General features: G+C 45.3%; 1 protein-coding gene, 7 non-coding genes and 2 pseudogenes across 9 annotated transcripts; all 10 read right to left on the bottom strand.

Moving 5' to 3' along the window:
• Window positions 1-336: 336 nt before the first annotated feature.
• LOC114856437 (U2 spliceosomal RNA) lies at window positions 337-496 on the bottom strand (annotated as a pseudogene).
• Window positions 497-1,091: 595 nt separating this feature from the next.
• LOC114856464 (U1 spliceosomal RNA) lies at window positions 1,092-1,254 on the bottom strand. The gene has a single exon (XR_003786096.1). It is a non-coding gene; the product is annotated as a U1 spliceosomal RNA (small nuclear RNA).
• Window positions 1,255-3,173: 1,919 nt separating this feature from the next.
• LOC114856431 (U2 spliceosomal RNA) lies at window positions 3,174-3,362 on the bottom strand. The gene has a single exon (XR_003786068.1). It is a non-coding gene; the product is annotated as a U2 spliceosomal RNA (small nuclear RNA).
• A 3,490-nt stretch (window positions 3,363-6,852) lies between these two features.
• Window positions 6,853-10,648, bottom strand: LOC114855874 (zinc finger CCHC domain-containing protein 3). 2 transcript variants are annotated; one of them, XM_029151385.3, is made up of 2 exons: window positions 7,269-10,648; window positions 6,853-7,190 (listed from the first exon to the last, which is right to left on the bottom strand). In XM_029151385.3, the coding sequence occupies exons 1-2, from the start codon at window positions 8,371-8,373 to the stop codon at window positions 7,039-7,041; spliced, it is 1,257 nt and encodes a 418-aa protein (XP_029007218.1). In that variant the 5' UTR covers window positions 8,374-10,648; the 3' UTR covers window positions 6,853-7,038. The 2 variants fall into 2 exon arrangements, with proteins under 2 accessions (XP_029007218.1, XP_029007217.1); XM_029151384.3 differs by having other exon boundaries at window positions 6,853-7,437; window positions 7,504-10,648.
• On the bottom strand, window positions 8,353-8,477 carry LOC114856435 (U2 spliceosomal RNA; annotated as a pseudogene).
• On the bottom strand, window positions 9,073-9,235 carry LOC114856450 (U1 spliceosomal RNA). Its single transcript, XR_003786082.1, has one exon. It is a non-coding gene; the product is annotated as a U1 spliceosomal RNA (small nuclear RNA).
• Window positions 10,649-11,159: 511 nt separating the features above from the next.
• Window positions 11,160-11,350, bottom strand: LOC114856485 (U2 spliceosomal RNA). Its single transcript, XR_003786114.1, has one exon. It is a non-coding gene; the product is annotated as a U2 spliceosomal RNA (small nuclear RNA).
• Window positions 11,351-11,945: 595 nt separating this feature from the next.
• LOC114856449 (U1 spliceosomal RNA) lies at window positions 11,946-12,108 on the bottom strand. The gene has a single exon (XR_003786081.1). It is a non-coding gene; the product is annotated as a U1 spliceosomal RNA (small nuclear RNA).
• Window positions 12,109-14,032: 1,924 nt separating this feature from the next.
• Window positions 14,033-14,223, bottom strand: LOC114856420 (U2 spliceosomal RNA). The gene has a single exon (XR_003786060.1). It is a non-coding gene; the product is annotated as a U2 spliceosomal RNA (small nuclear RNA).
• A 595-nt stretch (window positions 14,224-14,818) lies between these two features.
• Window positions 14,819-14,982, bottom strand: LOC114856467 (U1 spliceosomal RNA). The gene has a single exon (XR_003786099.1). It is a non-coding gene; the product is annotated as a U1 spliceosomal RNA (small nuclear RNA).
• Window positions 14,983-18,004: the final 3,022 nt, after the last annotated feature.

Raw genomic sequence — 18,004 nt, 5'->3', positions numbered from 1 at the left:
TTACATATCGTGCTGCTGACACCACCTCTGCATAGCGTCCCAAAAAATCACCTAAAGCAATGTCTGTCACATACGGATTAAACGTGTGAACTGTGATAATTCTAAAATTAGGCTTATCCAAACTAATCGCTGAAAAAAAGGAAAGAGGGCCCTCATTAGCCAACTTAATACAGCTGGCAAAAGTAGACTGATGAAGTTCAGCTGTCCCCAGAGTCACATCATAAGCCCTTGCCTGCTGGTTCCACTGCAGGCAAAAGAATCCATCTACCTCAATGAGTTGCTACTTAATACTTCTTCCGAATCTGGGGCATAATCCTACGGATCTCCTTTCCATCAAAAGGGTGATGCGAAACCAATACTGGGTAATCTTCCATCACGTGCAAGCCCCATTTTAAAAGGGAAAAGAAACAAATAAGAAATTGGTCCGTAGACGTATCACTGTTAAACTGATAAACAGATACTACACTTGATCTTAGCCAAAAGGCCGAGAAGCGATACCGCCATGACGTAGAAGCTGAAGTACACGTTCTCCCAACAGTTAGTCTCAGTGACGGTGCAAACGTCTACGTTCAGTTGACCAGTAGATTAGAGTTTAACAGTGTGGTCCAGTGGGACCAAATGCTAAGACGTGCAACGCTTACAGAAAACGGAGGAAAGGGTTGCTCCTTAAACGTTTAAAGTCATGGTTAGTAGGGCGCCACTGGGTCATGTGACAGGCTATTGTCCAATAGGATTCATAATAAATTGGTGCTGATGACGTTTGTCATTATTACTTCTGTGTTAACTAGTCTAGCCTCAGATGAGCTAATACAAACAAATCTATCATCTTTCTCACTGAAGAAAAACTGTTTGCTTGATTAACAAGTTGACAAATAAAACTGCAGCTTCCACATCTAGTGGAGAAAAGAGAAATGCATCAAATTGTAATAAATAAAACGGGTACGGTAAAGATCAACTGAATGAATGAAGCTTGTATTTATTACAGCAGAATAGTTAAAGAACAGAATTGAGAGTAGATTTTTTACGTGAGCCATAGCTTCATTCATAGGATTCATGCGATACTCAACGACAATACCTTTTGAACACTTAATCAGGGCAGAGCGCGAACGCAGTCCCCCACTACCAGAAATTATGCAGTCGAGATTCCCACATTTGGGGAATTCGCAGAGGTCAGACAGCCTCAGTGCAATGGCTGAGCCTCGCCCTGGGTGAACCACCTACATGATCATGGTATCTCCCCTGCCAGGTAAGTATGAGTTGCTGAACCCGCGCTCGGGAGCCCCTTTCACACGTGATCCCTGATGACTGACGGTGCTGAAAATCATTAAACTCACAAAGTACAACGTCTCAGAAGGACGTGAAAGCACAGAAATCCACCCCAAAGGAAATGCGTTATACATAAGGACACAGACGTTATTTATATCTTTTACGATAGAATACCACATCTCCCATCGTGCTTTGTAGCAGTTCCCGGAAGTACGACACCCAGAAGAACAGCTTTATTGAGTTCTACTGGGCTCCAGTTTACTTTAGGGACTGTTTTAACCGTTTATACGGTAGTTAAATGTCTACAGTGATAAAGAACGAAGAACGGTTCGTCCAAAATTTACCGGTGACCATATACTTGTAAACAACCAATCGCGTGGCAGAACTGAACCGCAGACAACCAATCGAGTCGCAGCTGAAATCAGACAAACAGCGCCTGCGTGGGTAAAAGGCGACTCCACATTTCTTTTAACACAGACTGTTACATCTAGTTTAGATCAGCCGAAGTCTGTTTCTGCACATTACTTAAATTGCAAAGCTGCCTGAGGACCTGTTTTGCGGTAGGAAAGAATTATAGAATTATTTGTTTCCGCGACCGTTAGAGGATGAAGCGAAATCAATGTGTGTCTTTTAGATGCCTGACTTTATATAGAAGTTTGTTCTCTGACAAAGGAAACATTTTGAAGCAACAACCGTTTCTTAAGTTACTATGTAAAAATGTCTGATTATATCTTTGAAGGTGCAAAGAAATTTGGACTCATCAGATCATATTTCCAAAGTTTAGCTGTTTTGTTCTTTTGTCATTGCTACAACCTCATTATTAGACCATATTTTTGCATTAGCTGGATAAATGACTTTGAAGGAATGTTGTTGCTTCAAGTCCATTAGAAATAACGCTAGTTTTGTCGGCTAGTGACGCTAGTTTTGTCGGCTTTAAATAGTTTTCATCTTCATTTGAAACAGACGAGTTAACGTTACAAAATATTTCCTTTGTCAGAAAACAAACTTCCACGACTAAAGTTGTGCAGCTAAAAGTACACATTCACAATATTCTACTAGCCCGCTTCATCCTTTCGCGGAAACCAACAATTATTTCCTACCGCAAAACATGTCACCATACGTCCACAGGCAGCTTTGCCATTTAAGTAATGTGCAAAATCAAACTCTCTGACCTAACATATGTGAAACAGTCTGTGTTAAAAGAAATGTCGAGTCGCTTTCTACCCACGCAGGAGCGGGTGCGAGCGCCGATTGTCTAATTTCAGCCGCGACTCGAGGAACCGCATTAACTGCAGCAATGCACGATGGGAGACGTCCCTCTAGGGTGTTGTACATTGTGAGTTCAAAGAGTTTCAGCACCGTCAGTCATCAGGGATCACGTGTGAAAGGGTCTCCTGAGAGCGGGTTCAGCAACTCATACTTACCTGGCAGGGGAGATACCTTCATCGGGGTGTAAAGGACAGATACAAACCATAAACTATTGGACGGTCAAACAGAATATCAGCCGTTTAAACTTGATGTATGACGGGACACAAGAGATTAGTTGTTTTTGTAAGAATGTTACAAGAGTGTTGAACCTAACCAGTCACAGAGCACATGATGACTATGTTGGGATCACAGAATAAAGGATTCAACCTTTGAATATATGACTTGGCGTTTACATGAGTCTGTGTCACCGAACCTCATTTAGAACTGAGCTGAGATCAGGAGATGCTTTTCATGAGTGGTTCCTGCATATGTCATACAATCTGTAGGTGGACAGTTTGACATTGCTGTGTAGTGGAACCACATCTTAGATGTTAGAAAATATTTTACACTGACTTTTGCAGAGAACAATATCCTGTCAAATATATGGATACATTATTTTCTAATGAATAAGGAGCAGAATCTACCATTTTTACATCCATAGGGGGTGCACCGTTCCCAGAAGTACTGCAATACTGGGTCGATGCGTGGAGTGGACGGAGCAAGCCCCTATTCCATCTCCCTGCTCCAAAACTCAATTTAATATACGGTCCCCGGGTAGGGGACGTATCAGATATTAAACTGATAAGAACAGATTTTTTTTTTTTTTTTTTTTTTTTTTTTTAATTTATTAATTTACTACTTTTACACAAGAGTGTATACACCATCCAAATTATTACAACAAATTGAACCAAATATAAACCAAAACAACCAAAAAGAGTGAATCAAAACTAAATGTACTTCTCCACCACCCTCCCCAACATATCAAACAATGTTTGACTGCAACCACAGATCAGAACAATTAGCTAGTCAAATACATCACACTGTATTGTTACAGTAAAAACCAACAAACAAAAACAAAATAGTAATTCAAAGTCAAGTCCGCCATTTACCCCTTTTCCCACCATGTCCTCTCTACAACCAACCAAACCCTCCCTTCCATCTTTCTTTAGCAGCATGGTACCCCAGCTTTGTCACATCCCTACTCATCCTGTCTTGTATCTCCCATTCGACTCTTCTCCTCACCTCTTCAGCCCTACATTGTTTTCCATGCCTAACTAATTCTTGTCGTGCTAACCAGAGCCCTCGCTTATATAAACTCAACACCAGCCATAATGCCGTACATTCGCCCTCAACACTTGATGCCCCCACACCCCTCTCCACCACTTCCCAAGACAACACAAAATCTGGCTCAGCCTTTCTCACCAGCCTCCGTGCCCCATCCCAAACCATTCTTGCAAACCCACAGTCCCACAGAACATGATGCACCGTTTCTGGTGCATTACATGCCTCCCTGGGGCAGCACGGAGATCGACCTAGCCCATGCCTGTACATTTTCTCCCTAACCGGGAGACACCTATGCAGGCAAGCCCAATGCAAGTCCCTCAGTCCATTGTCCAGCCCTGTCGCCTGTACACGGCCCCAATCCACCTCAGACACCCCAACTACTGGTGGCAAGCCCTTCTTTCCCTGTACCACCCTGTATAAGGACCTATGCTGCTTCCACAACCCACCCTGCAGAGTCTCCGGATGGATCTTTACCCACCGCGCCGCCCAGGCAAAATGCCATGGCATCTGTTCAGACCTTGGGCCGATATTAGACCATGGTATTAGGTTCCTAGCCGAATAGGAAAAGAAATAACGCAAACCAGAGCTTGCAGGATGACCAACCTCAGACACCATGTCCTGCAGCAATGAAGCCACAAAAATGGTGTCCAACTTCAACGGTATATTTGGCACGTCTCTCCCACCCAGCTCCACACCCAACATCATACGCCCACGTGCAACCCATTCATACCCACCCCCCCAAACAAAATCAAAAACCACCCGCAACAACGTTCTTCGCACAACCACTGGCATGGGGAACACGTATGCCAAATGGAGCACTGAAGAGAGTACATCCACCTTAAGCACCAAAACCTTCCCCGTCAAAGTCAACCTTCGACCCTTCCACAATGACAACTTAGCTTTTACCCTTCTCATAAGCCTAAGCCAATTCATTGATGCACTGTTATCAGTATCAAACAAGACTCCAAGTATCTTTAATGGACCATGACACACTGGCAGGGCCCCCGGTGCATCCTGCCGCATCTTCCACCTGCCAAAAAACTTCACTGCACACTTGTCAATATTGAGCCTTGCACCAGAAACTCTACCAAACTCCTCAAATACTTCCAATGCACGTATTGCGCAGTCGTCCTTGTCGAGCAGTAACGTGGCATCATCAGCGTATTGTGAAATCTTCACTCGCAACCCACCACCCCCTGGAATCAATGCCCCTCTCACTCGAGAGTCAGCTCGGATAGCGGCTGCCAGAGGCTCCATGTACAGTACAAACAGTAAAGGTGAGAGTGGGCACCCTTGCCTAACCCCCGACTGTAATGCAATTGCACTGCCCATGTGACCGTTCACCATCACAACACTCTGCGCACCTTCATACAAAGCCTCCAACCATCCCACAAAACCTCTTCCGAAACCCATCGCCCTCAAAACACTAAACAAAAAACCCCAATGCACTCTATCAAAGGCCTTTGCCTGATCCAGACCCACCACCATGAGAGGCATATCACGATCCTCTGCCCAGGCCGTGATATCACGAATCAACTGCAGGTTAAGACGTGATGCCCTCCCTGCAACCCCGCATGTTTGGTCTACGTGAACAATACTGGGAAGGATGGTCCCAAGCCGCCCTGCAAAAACTTTAGCCAGAATTTTGTAGTCTACACCAAGCATTGTCAAAGGCCTCCAATTATTCAATTCACTAGCATCACCTTTCTTAAACAACAAAACAATTACCCCAAGCTGCATTGATCGCCTCCAAGTGCCGCTTCTCAGACCTTCCGTGAGGACCTCCAAAAGGACTGGCCCCAACAGGCTCCAGAAAGCTAAATAAAATTCGACAGGCAAACCATCAAGTCCCGGAACACGCCCTCTCCTCAAACTACCCAGAGCCTTAGTCAGCTCCAGTAGTGTGAGGGGTGCCTCCAGCGCTGCCGCATGCTCGCAAGAGACTCGTCCAGTTACTAGGTCTAAAAAACTACACAGCTCACCCCCCACCACTTTTTTCTCAAAAACCTCCCGATAGTGCTTCGTCACCAGCTCCACCATTCCCCCACTATCTGTCACCACCCGACCGCTCGTGTCTTTGACTCCCTTAAAAACCCGTTTAGCCTGCCTTGTCCTTACAGAGCTAAAGAAATGTGCAGTACATTCCTCGGCACAATTCCTCCTTCTGCTTGCAACAAAATCCCGAGCCCTGTTCTCATAAAAGGAGCGCAGCTGACCCTTCAATCGCATGCACACTGACTCATTGGCCAGACCCCCGGCATTTGCCAGGGCCTGTTGCCTTTCAAGCCCTTTTTGCCAGCATCTCACCCTAGCTGTCTTTTGCCTAGCACGGCGCACGCAGTACTTTACACAAAAAGACCTGATACGTTCCTTTGCCACCTCCCACCATTCAACAGCCCCCCCACATAGTGGACGCAGACCAATTAGGTTTTGCAGGAATGTCTCAAAACTACCCCGAAACGCAGCCTCTCCCAAAACACTACAATTCAACTTCCAATAACCTGGTCCAAAACCTTGTCCCTCCACAGTCCCCATAAAAACCAACCCATCATGATCAGAAAAAAAAATTGACACAGCCCTGCCTGAATTCAAAACAATAGATTTAGAAAAAAACACATAATCCAGTCGCCTGCAGACCCCTCTGGAATTCCTCCAGGTGGGGCCTAGCAACTGTGGCTGCACCTCCCGACTGCCATCCACCAACCCCATAGCCCGGAGAGGTCCCTCCCACCCCTGACACCCCTCCCCCCTACCCACCACCTCATCATTCCAGTCCCCTCCCACAATAACATGACGGTTTGTAGCGCAAAACGGAACCAAATCCTCCACCATCTGCCTCCTTTCCCCCCTAACCTGAGAACCATAAACTACAATGGCTCTAAAAGCCAACCCGTTCAACTGAAAATCCACCCCTACCGCCCTCCCCTGCACAACCACAAAATCCCGTTCCACCTGCACCCCCCGCCCAAACAATACTCCCACCCCCGAAGAATGCACCCCACCAATACTCCACACCGCCCCCCCTTGTCCCCATTCCTCACTAAACTTAAGCACATCCTCACCATCCCGCAAATGTACTTCCTGCATCAAAACAACAGACAACCCTAAGTCTTTAATGAAATTGAAAACCATAATCCTTTTCAGAGGATCACGGAGCCCCCTGACATTAAAAGTTCAAACACGCAAAAACATGTCCTGTTGACATCCACAACGAACACAAAAAACCTGCACAGCACATCATCAAGTCCCAAGCTCCGAGGACCCTTGCGCCCCATACACATCCATGTCGTCCATCTGCTCTGCCCAAGAACATGTTGTACTCCCTGCAGATCCACGTCTCTCCTCTGTCTCTTCTTTCCCCACTCCATGCGGAGAAGAGAGTGTCAACATGGCTGGGGAGAAAACAAAATCCAAACCAAAGGAATCCACAGCAGAAAAGTTTGTCTCAGTTGCAGTTTCGACAACCATACCACTTCCTTCTTTTGTGTTGGGCACCTCCGAAGTGTCGTCAACCTGTGGTCCAGCTACCTCCGGCACTCCTGAACCTTTGGCCTTCTTGACTACTTGCTGCTCACTCTCCATGCCACACTGCTCCTGTGCAGTAGTATCCGGTCCTCTGCGTCCTTTTCGGGTAGTCGCCTGCACGGTGACATCCACAGCCACCCTCGGCGTTGCATCTGAGGGCACCGCCCCAACCCCAGACACACCAGAAGCTGCATCGTCCACTGACCTCTCTCCTGCTGAAATCGCCAACAGATTTATTTCACTCTCACCCACCTCCTCACGGTCCTGCTGCACATTGCAGTCTCCAGTTGTTCTGGAAAGATCTCCCCCTACTACATCAGCAAAAGAACGTTGCTTCTTTGGACAGTTCCTATAAAGATGGCCAGGTTCCCCACATGCATTGCAGATTTTCCCAAAAGGGCATGCCTCCATGACATGGCCATCCCTCTCACAGTAACGACACGTCACCCTGGTACACTCGGCCTCCACATGGCCATGACGCCGGCATTTCCTGCAAAAAATTGGCTGGCGAGCATAATAGAGATAACCCCTATCTGCCCCCAGTTGGAAATAAGCAGGTGGATGCCTGAATCCATCGTGTCCTTCTCTATCCTCATGTAGCAGGACTTGAAACTGTCTGCGCCCAGTCCAAAATCCACAAGAGTCTTTTACATATCTTGCTGACGACAAAACGTCAGCAAAACGACCCAAAAAATCCTTTATTGCCATGTCAGTAACAAAAGGGTTAAACATATGAATGGTAATAACCCTGAAATTTGGTCTATCCAAACTGATCACATCAAAAAAACCCAGCTGCCCTGTATTAGCTAATCGCCTGCAGCTATCAGCGACAGTTTGATGAACAGCAGCTGAAGCCAAAGTTAGATCATATGCTCTTGCCTGTGGATGCCACTGAAGACAATAAACGTCGACGACTTTAAGAGACAGCAGCTCCTTGATGATCTTCTTACAAAAAACGTCCCTTGGCATCACTTCTCCACTTACTTCTTTCCACTGAAAACGTAAAGTATGACGCAGACCAACACGAGGAAAAGCTTGTCCGGTTGCCATGACAAAACACTGTAAAGTCCCCCCCCGGATAGGGGACGTATCAGATATTAAACTGATAAGAACAGATACTACACTTGATCTTAGCCAAAAGGCCGAGAAGCGATACCGCCATGACGTAGAAGCTGAAGTACACGTTCTCCCAACAGTTAGTCTCAGTGACGGTGCAAACGTCTACGTTCAGTTGACCAGTAGATTAGAGTTTAACAGTGTGGTCCAGTGGGACCAAATGCTAAGACGTGCAACGCTTACAGAAAACGGAGGAAAGGGTTGCTCCTTAAACGTTTAAAGTCATGGTTAGTAGGGCGCCACTGGGTCATGTGACAGGCTATTGTCCAATAGGATTCATAATAAATTGGTGCTGATGACGTTTGTCATTATTACTTCTGTGTTAACTAGTCTAGCCTCAGATGAGCTAATACAAACAAATCTATCATCTTTCTCACTGAAGAAAAACTGTTTGCTCGATTAACAAGTTGACAAATAAAACTGCAGCTTCCACATCTAGTGGAGAAAAGAGAAATGCATCGAAATGTAATAAATAAAACGGGTACGGTAAAGATCAACTGAATGAATGAAGCTTGTATTTATTACAGCAGAATAGTTAAAGAACAGAATTGAGAGTAGATTTTTTACGTGAGCCATAGCTTCATTCATAGGATTCATGCGATACTCAACGACAATACCTTTTGAACACTTAATCAGGGGAGAGCGCGAACGCAGTCCCCCACTACCAGAAATTATGCAGTCGAGATTCCCACATTTGGGGAATTCGCAGAGGTCAGACAGCCTCAGTGCAATGGCTGAGCCTCGCCCTGGGTGAACCACCTACATGATCATGGTATCTCCCCTGCCAGGTAAGTATGAGTTGCTGAACCCGCGCTCGGGAGCCCCTTTCACACGTGATCCCTGATGACTGACGGTGCTGAAAATCATTAAACTCACAAAGTACAACGTCTCAGAAGGACGTGAAAGCACAGAAATCCACCCCAAAGGAAATGCGTTATACATAAGGACACAGACGTTATTTATATCTTTTACGATAGAATACCACATCTCCCATCGTGCTTTGTAGCAGTTCCCGGAAGTACGACACCCAGAAGAACAGCTTTATTGAGTTCTACTGGGCTCCACTGTTTACTTTAGGGACTGTTTTAACCGTTTATACGGTAGTTAAATGTCTACAGTGATAAAGAACGAAGAACGGTTCGTCCAAAATTTACCGGTGACCATATACTTGTAAACAACCAATCGCGTGGCAGAACTGAACCGCAGACAACCAATCGAGTCGCAGCTGAAATCAGACAAACAGCGCCTGCGTGGGTAAAAAGCGACTCCACATTTCTTTTAACACAGACTGTTACATATAGTTTAGATCAGCCGAAGTCTGTTTCTGCACATTACTTAAATTGCAAAGCTGCCTGAGGACCTGTTTTGCGGTAGGAAAGAATTATAGAATTATTTGTTTCCGCGACCGTTAGAGGATGAAGCGAAATCAATGTGTGTCTTTTAGATGCACGACTTTATATAGAAGTTTGTTCTCTGACAAAGGAAACATTTTGAAGCAACAACCGTTTCTTAAGTTACTATGTAAAAATGTCTGATTATATCTTTGAAGGTGCAAAGAAATTTGGACTCATCAGATCATATTTCCAAAGTTTAGCTGTTTTGTTCTTTTGTCGTTGCTACAACCTCATTATTAGACCATATTTTTGCATTAGCTGGATAAATGACTTTGAAGGAATGTTGTTGCTTCAAGTCCATTAGAAATAACGCTAGTTTTGTCGGCTAGTGACGCTAGTTTTGTCGGCTTTAAATAGTTTTCATCTTCATTTGAAACAGACGAGTTAACGTTACAAAATATTTCCTTTGTCAGAAAACAAACTTCCACGACTAAAGTTGTGCAGCTAAAAGTACACATTCACAATATTCTACTGGCCCGCTTCATCCTTTCGCGGAAACCAACAATTATTTCCTACCGCAAAACATGTCACCATACGTCCACAGGCAGCTTTGCCATTTAAGTAATGTGCAAAATCAAACTCTCTGACCTAACATATGTGGAACAGTCTGTGTTAAAAGAAATGTCGAGTCGCTTTCTACCCACGCAGGAGCGGGTGCGAGCGCCGATTGTCTAATTTCAGCCGCGACTCGAGGAACCGCATTAACTGCAGCAATGCACGATGGGAGACGTCCCTCTAGGGTGTTGTACATCGTGAGTTCAAAGAGTTTCAGCACCGTCAGTCATCAGGGATCACGTGTGAAAGGGTCTCCTGAGAGCGGGTTCAGCAACTCATACTTACCTGGCAGGGGAGATACCTTGATCGGGGTGTAAAGGACAGATACAAACCATAAACTATTGGACGGTCAAACAGAATATCAGCCGTTTAAACTTGATGTATGACGGGACACAAGAGATTAGTTGTTTTTGTAAGAATGTTACAAGAAGAGTGTTGAACCTAACCAGTCACAGAGCACATGATGACTATGTTGGGATCACAGAATAAAGGATTCAACCTTTGAATATATGACTTGGCGTTTACATGAGTCTGTGTCACCGAACCTCATTTAGAACTGAGCTGAGATCAGGAGATGCTTTTCATGAGTGGTTCCTGCATATGTCATACAATCTGTAGGTGGACAGTTTGACATTGCTGTGTAGTGGAACCACATCTTAGATGTTAGAAAATATTTTACACTGACTTTTGCAGAGAACAATATCCTGTCAAATATATGGATACATTATTTTCTAATGAATAAGGAGCAGAATCTACCATTTTTACATCCATAGGGGGTGCACCGTTCCCAGAAGTACTGCAATACTGGGTCGATGCGTGGAGTGGACGGAGCAAGCCCCTATTCCATCTCCCTGCTCCAAAAATCAATTTAATATATGGTCCCCGGGTAGGGGACGTATCAGATATTAAACTGATAAGAACAGATACTACACTTGATCTTAGCCAAAAGGCCGAGAAGCGATACCGCCATGACGTAGAAGCTGAAGTACACGTTCTCCCAACAGTTAGTCTCAGTGACGGTGCAAACGTCTACGTTCAGTTGACCAGTAGATTAGAGTTTAACAGTGTGGTCCAGTGGGACCAAATGCTAAGACGTGCAACGCTTACAGAAAACGGAGGAAAGGGTTGCTCCTTAAACGTTTAAAGTCATGGTTAGTAGGGCGCCACTGGGTCATGTGACAGGCTATTGTCCAATAGGATTCATAATAAATTGGTGCTGATGACGTTTGTCATTATTACTTCTGTGTTAACTAGTCTAGCCTCAGATGAGCTAATACAAACAAATCTATCATCTTTCTCACTGAAGAAAAACTGTTTGCTCGATTAACAAGTTGACAAATAAAACTGCAGCTTCCACATCTAGTGGAGAAAAGAGAAATGCATCGAAATGTAATAAATAAAACGGGTACGGTAAAGATCAACTGAATGAATGAAGCTTGTATTTATTACAGCAGAATAGTTAAAGAACAGAATTGAGAGTAGATTTTTTACGTGAGCCATAGCTTCATTCATAGGATTCATGCGATACTCAACGACAATACCTTTTGAACACTTAATCAGGGGAGAGCGCGAACGCAGTCCCCCACTACCAGAAATTATGCAGTCGAGATTCCCACATTTGGGGAATTCGCAGAGGTCAGACAGCCTCAGTGCAATGGCTGAGCCTCGCCCTGGGTGAACCACCTACATGATCATGGTATCTCCCCTGCCAGGTAAGTATGAGTTGCTGAACCCGCGCTCGGGAGCCCCTTTCACACGTGATCCCTGATGACTGACGGTGCTGAAAATCATTAAACTCACAAAGTACAACGTCTCAGAAGGACGTGAAAGCACAGAAATCCACCCCAAAGGAAATGCGTTATACATAAGGACACAGACGTTATTTATATCTTTTACGATAGAATACCACATCTCCCATCGTGCTTTGTAGCAGTTCCCGGAAGTACGACACCCAGAAGAACAGCTTTATTGAGTTCTACTGGGCTCCACTGTTTACTTTAGGGACTGTTTTAACCGTTTATACGGTAGTTAAATGTCTACAGTGATAAAGAACGAAGAACGGTTCGTCCAAAATTTACCGGTGACCATATACTTGTAAACAACCAATCGCGTGGCAGAACTGAACCGCAGACAACCAATCGAGTCGCAGCTGAAATCAGACAAACAGCGCCTGCGTGGGTAAAAAGCGACTCCACATTTCTTTTAACACAGACTGTTACATATAGTTTAGATCAGCCGAAGTCTGTTTCTGCACATTACTTAAATTGCAAAGCTGCCTGAGGACCTGTTTTGCGGTAGGAAAGAATTATAGAATTATTTGTTTCCGCGACCGTTAGAGGATGAAGCGAAATCAATGTGTGTCTTTTAGATGCACGACTTTATATAGAAGTTTGTTCTCTGACAAAGGAAACATTTTGAAGCAACAACCGTTTCTTAAGTTACTATGTAAAAATGTCTGATTATATCTTTGAAGGTGCAAAGAAATTTGGACTCATCAGATCATATTTCCAAAGTTTAGCTGTTTTGTTCTTTTGTCGTTGCTACAACCTCATTATTAGACCATATTTTTGCATTAGCTGGATAAATGACTTTGAAGGAATGTTGTTGCTTCAAGTCCATTAGAAATAACGCTAGTTTTGTCGGCTAGTGACGCTAGTTTTGTCGGCTTTAAATAGTTTTCATCTTCATTTGAAACAGACGAGTTAACGTTACAAAATATTTCCTTTGTCAGAAAACAAACTTCCACGACTAAAGTTGTGCAGCTAAAAGTACACATTCACAATATTCTACTGGCCCGCTTCATCCTTTCGCGGAAACCAACAATTATTTCCTACCGCAAAACATGTCACCATACGTCCACAGGCAGCTTTGCCATTTAAGTAATGTGCAAAATCAAACTCCCTGACCTAACATATGTGGAACAGTCTGTGTTAAAAGAAATGTCGAGTCGCTTTCTACCCACGCAGGAGCGGGTGCGAGCGCCGATTGTCTAATTTCAGCCGCGACTCGAGGAACCGCATTAACTGCAGCAATGCACGATGGGAGACGTCCCTCAAGGGTGTTGTACATCGTGAGTTCAAAGAGTTTCAGCACCGTCAGTCATCAGGGATCACGTGTGAAAGGGTCTCCTGAGAGCGGGTTCAGCAACTCATACTTACCTGGCAGGGGAGATACCTTCATCGGGGTGTAAAGGACAGATACAAACCATAAACTATTGGACGGTCAAACAGAATATCAGCCGTTTAAACTTGATGTATGACGGGACACAAGAGATTAGTTGTTTTTGTAAGAATGTTACAAGAAGAGTGTTGAACCTAACCAGTCACAGAGCACATGATGACTATGTTGGGATCACAGAATAAAGGATTCAACCTTTGAATATATGACTTGGCGTTTACATGAGTCTGTGTCAACGAACCTCATTTAGAACTGAGCTGAGATCAGGAGATGCTTTTCATGAGTGGTTCCTGCATATGTCATACAATCTGTAGGTGGACAGTTTGACATTGCTGTGTAGTGGAACCACATCTTAGATGTTAGAAAATATTTTACACTGACTTTTGCAGAGAACAATATCCTGTCAAATATATGGATACATTATTTTCTAATGAATAAGGAGCAGAATCTACCATTTTTACATCCATAGGGGGTGCACCGTTCCCAGAAGTACTGCAACACTGGGTGGATGCGTGGAGTGGACGGAGCAAGCCCCTATTCCATCTCCCTGCTCCAAAAATCAATTTAATATATGGTCCCCGGGTAGGGGACGTATCAGATATTAAACTGATAAGAACAGATACTACACTTGATCTTAGCCAAAAGGCCGAGAAGCGATACCGCCATGACGTAGAAGCTGAAGTACACGTTCTCCCAACAGTTAGTCTCAGTGACGGTGCAAACGTCTACGTTCAGTTGACCAGTAGATTAGAGTTTAACAGTGTGGTCCAGTGGGACCAAATGCTAAGACGTGCAACGCTTACAGAAAACGGAGGAAAGGGTTGCTCCTTAAACGTTTAAAGTCATGGTTAGTAGGGCGCCACTGGGTCATGTGACAGGCTATTGTCCAATAGGATTCATAATAAATTGGTGCTGATGACGTTTGTCATTATTACTTCTGTGTTAACTAGTCTAGCCTCAGATGAGCTAATACAAACAAATCTATCATCTTTCTCACTGAAGAAAAACTGTTTGCTCGATTAACAAGTTGACAAATAAAACTGCAGCTTCCACATCTAGTGGAGAAAAGAGAAATGCATCGAAATGTAATAAATAAAACGGGTACGGTAAAGATCAACTGAATGAATGAAGCTTGTATTTATTACAGCAGAATAGTTAAAGAACAGAATTGAGAGTAGATTTTTTACGTGAGCCATAGCTTCATTCATAGGATTCATGCGATACTCAACGACAATACCTTTTGAACACTTAATCAGGGGAGAGCGCGAACGCAGTCCCCCACTACCAGAAATTATGCAGTCGAGATTCCCACATTTGGGGAATCTCGCAAAGGTCAGACAGCCTCAGTGCAATGGCTGAGCCTCGCCCTGGGTGAACCACCTACATGATCATGGTATCTCCCCTGCCAGGTAAGTATGAGTTGCTGAACCCGCGCTCGGGAGCCCCTTTCACACGTGATCCCTGATGACTGACGGTGCTGAAAATCATTAAACTCACAAAGTACAACGTCTCAGAAGGACGTGAAAGCACAGAAATCCACCCCAAAGGAAATGCGTTATACATAAGGACACAGACGTTATTTATATCTTTTACGATAGAATACCACATCTCCCATCGTGCTTTGTAGCAGTTCCCGGAAGTACGAAACCCAGAAGAACAGCTTTATTGAGTTCTACTGGGCTCCACTGTTTACTTTAGGGACTGTTTTAACCGTTTATACGGTAGTTAAATGTCTACAGTGATAAAGAACGAAGAACGGTTCGTCCAAAATTTACCGGTGACCATATACTTGTAAAAAACCAACCAATCGAGTCGCAGCTGAAATCAGACAAACAGCGCCTGCGTGGGTAAAAAGCGACTCCACATTTCTTTTAACACAGACTGTTACATATAGTTTAGATCAGCCGAAGTCTGTTTCTGCACATTACTTAAATTGCAAAGCTGCCTGAGGACCTGTTTTGCGGTAGGAAAGAATTATAGAATTATTTGTTTCCGCGACCGTTAGAGGATGAAGCGAAATCAATGTGTGTCTTTTAGATGCACGACTTTACATAGAAGTTTGTTCTCTGACAAAGGAAACATTTTGAAGCAACAACCGTTTCTTAAGTTACTATGTAAAAATGTCTGATTATATCTTTGAAGGTGCAAAGAAATTTGGACTCATCAGATCATATTTCCAAAGTTTAGCTGTTTTGTTCTTTTGTCGTTGCTACAACCTCATTATTAGACCATATTTTTGCATTAGCTGGATAAATGACTTTGAAGGAATGTTGTTGCTTCAAGTCCATTAGAAATAACGCTAGTTTTGTCGGCTAGTGACGCTAGTTTTGTCGGCTTTAAATAGTTTTCATCTTCATTTGAAACAGACGAGTTAACGTTACAAAATATTTCCTTTGTCAGAAAACAAACTTCCACGACTAAAGTTGTGCAGCTAAAAGTACACATTCACAATATTCTACTGGCCCGCTTCATCCTTTCGCGGAAACCAACAATTATTTCCTACCGCAAAACATGTCACCATACGTCCACAGGCAGCTTTGCCATTTAAGTAATGTGCAAAATCAAACTCTCTGACCTAACATATGTGGAACAGTCTGTGTTAAAAGAAATGTCGAGTCGCTTTCAACCACGCAGGAGCGGGTGCGAGCGCCGATTGTCTAATTTCAGCCGCGACTCGACGAACCGCATTAACTGCAGCAATGCACGATGGGAGACGTCCCTCAAAGGTGTTGTACATCGTGAGTTCAAAGAGTTTCAGCACCGTCAGTCATCAGGGATCACGTGTGAAAGGGTCTCCTGAGAGCGGGTTCAGCAACTTATACTTACCTGGCAGGGGAGATACCTTGATCGGGGTGTAAAGGACAGATACAAACCATAAACTATTGGACGGTCAAACAGAATATCAGCCGTTTAAACTTGATGTATGACGGGACACAAGAGATTAGTTGTTTTTGTAAGAATGTTACAAGAAGAGTGTTGAACCTAACCAGTCACAGAGCACATGATGACTATGTTGGGATCACAGAATAAAGGATTCAACCTTTGAATATATGACTTGGCGTTTACATGAGTCAGGCCTCCTCCCTGAACCGCCGCCTTACCGTGGTGGAGGAGTTTGTGTGCCCGAATGACCCCGGGAGCTATGTTGTCGGGGGCTAAATGCCCCTGGTAGGGTCTCCCAAGGCAAACAGGTCCTGGGCGACGGGCCAGACTAAGAGCGGTTCACAACCCCCCTATGAAAGACAAACCACCAAGGCCAGAGACGTCGCCCGGTATGGCGCAGCCGGGGCCCCACCCTGGAACCAGGCCCGGGGTTGGGGCTCGTATGCGAGCGCCTGGTGGCCGGGCCTATTCCCACGGGGCCCGGCCGGGCACAGCCCGAAAGAGCGACGTGGGGCCGTCCTCAAGTGGACCCACCATCCGCGGGAGGAACCGTAGGGGGCCGGTGCAGAGTGGATTGGGCGGCAGTCGAAGGCGGGAGCCTGGGCGCCCCAATCCCTGGATAACCAATCTGGTTATTGGGACATGGAATGTCACGTCACTGGGGGGAAAGGAGCCTGAGCTTGTGCAGGAGGTCGAGCGGTACCGGCTAGAAATAGTCGGGCTCACCTCCACACACAGCCTGGGCTCTGGAACCCAACTCCTTGAGAGGGGCTGGACCCTTTTCTACTCTGGAGTTGCCTGCGGTGAGAGGCGGCGGGCTGGTGTGGGCTTGCTCATAGCTCCCCAGCTTAGTCGCCATGTGTTGGAGTTTTCCCCGGTGGACGAGAGGGTTGCTTCCCTGCGCCTTCGGGTGGGGGATAGGTCACTCACCGTCATTTGTGCTTACGGGCCGAATGGCAGTGTGGAGTACCCGGCCTTCTTGGGGTCCCTGGAGGGAGTGTTGGAAAGCGCTCCAACTGGGGACCCCATCGTTCTTCTGGGAGATTTCAATGCCCACGTAGGTAACGACAGTGATACCTGGAGAGGCGTGATTGGGAGAAACGGCCTCCCTGATCTGAACCCGAATGGTGTTATGTTATTGGATTTCTGTGCTAGGCACAGTTTGGCCATAACTAACACCATGTTCGAACATAAGGGTGTCCATCGGTGCACGTGGCACCAGGACACCCTAGGCCGGAGGTCGATGATAGACTTTGTAGTCGTTTCACCTGACCTTCGGCCATATGTTTTGGACACTCGCGTGAAGAGAGGGGCTGAGCTGTCAACTGATCACCACCTGGTGGTGAGTAGGATCCGCTGGCAGAGAAGGAGGCTGGAACGACTTGGCAGGCCCAAACGTATTGTGAGGGTCTGTTGGGAACGCCTGGCTGAACCCTCTGTCAGACGGACCTTTAACTCACACCTCCGGGAGAGCTTCGACCAGATTCCGAGGGAGGTGGGAGACATAGAGTCCGAGTGGACCATGTTCTCCGTCTCCATTGTCAACGCGGCCGTTC

Source organism: Betta splendens, chromosome 5 (genome assembly GCF_900634795.4).
Source record: "Betta splendens chromosome 5, fBetSpl5.4, whole genome shotgun sequence".
Taxonomy (NCBI): Eukaryota; Metazoa; Chordata; class Actinopteri; order Anabantiformes; family Osphronemidae; genus Betta; species Betta splendens.
Note: the sequence above shows the minus strand (reverse complement) of the source record. Positions and strands in the feature narration are given on the sequence as shown.

Bases quoted from the DNA above. Each gene is read 5' to 3' on its own strand.
- LOC114855874 (XM_029151384.3), bottom strand. From the start codon at position 8,373: ATGGCAACCGGACAAGCTTTTCCTCGTGTTGGTCTGCGTCATACTTTA. The intron at 7,438-7,503 runs GTGTCTGGGGTT...GTCACCGTGCAG, and splicing joins TGGACGATGCAGCTTCTGGT to GCGACTACCCGAAAAGGACG.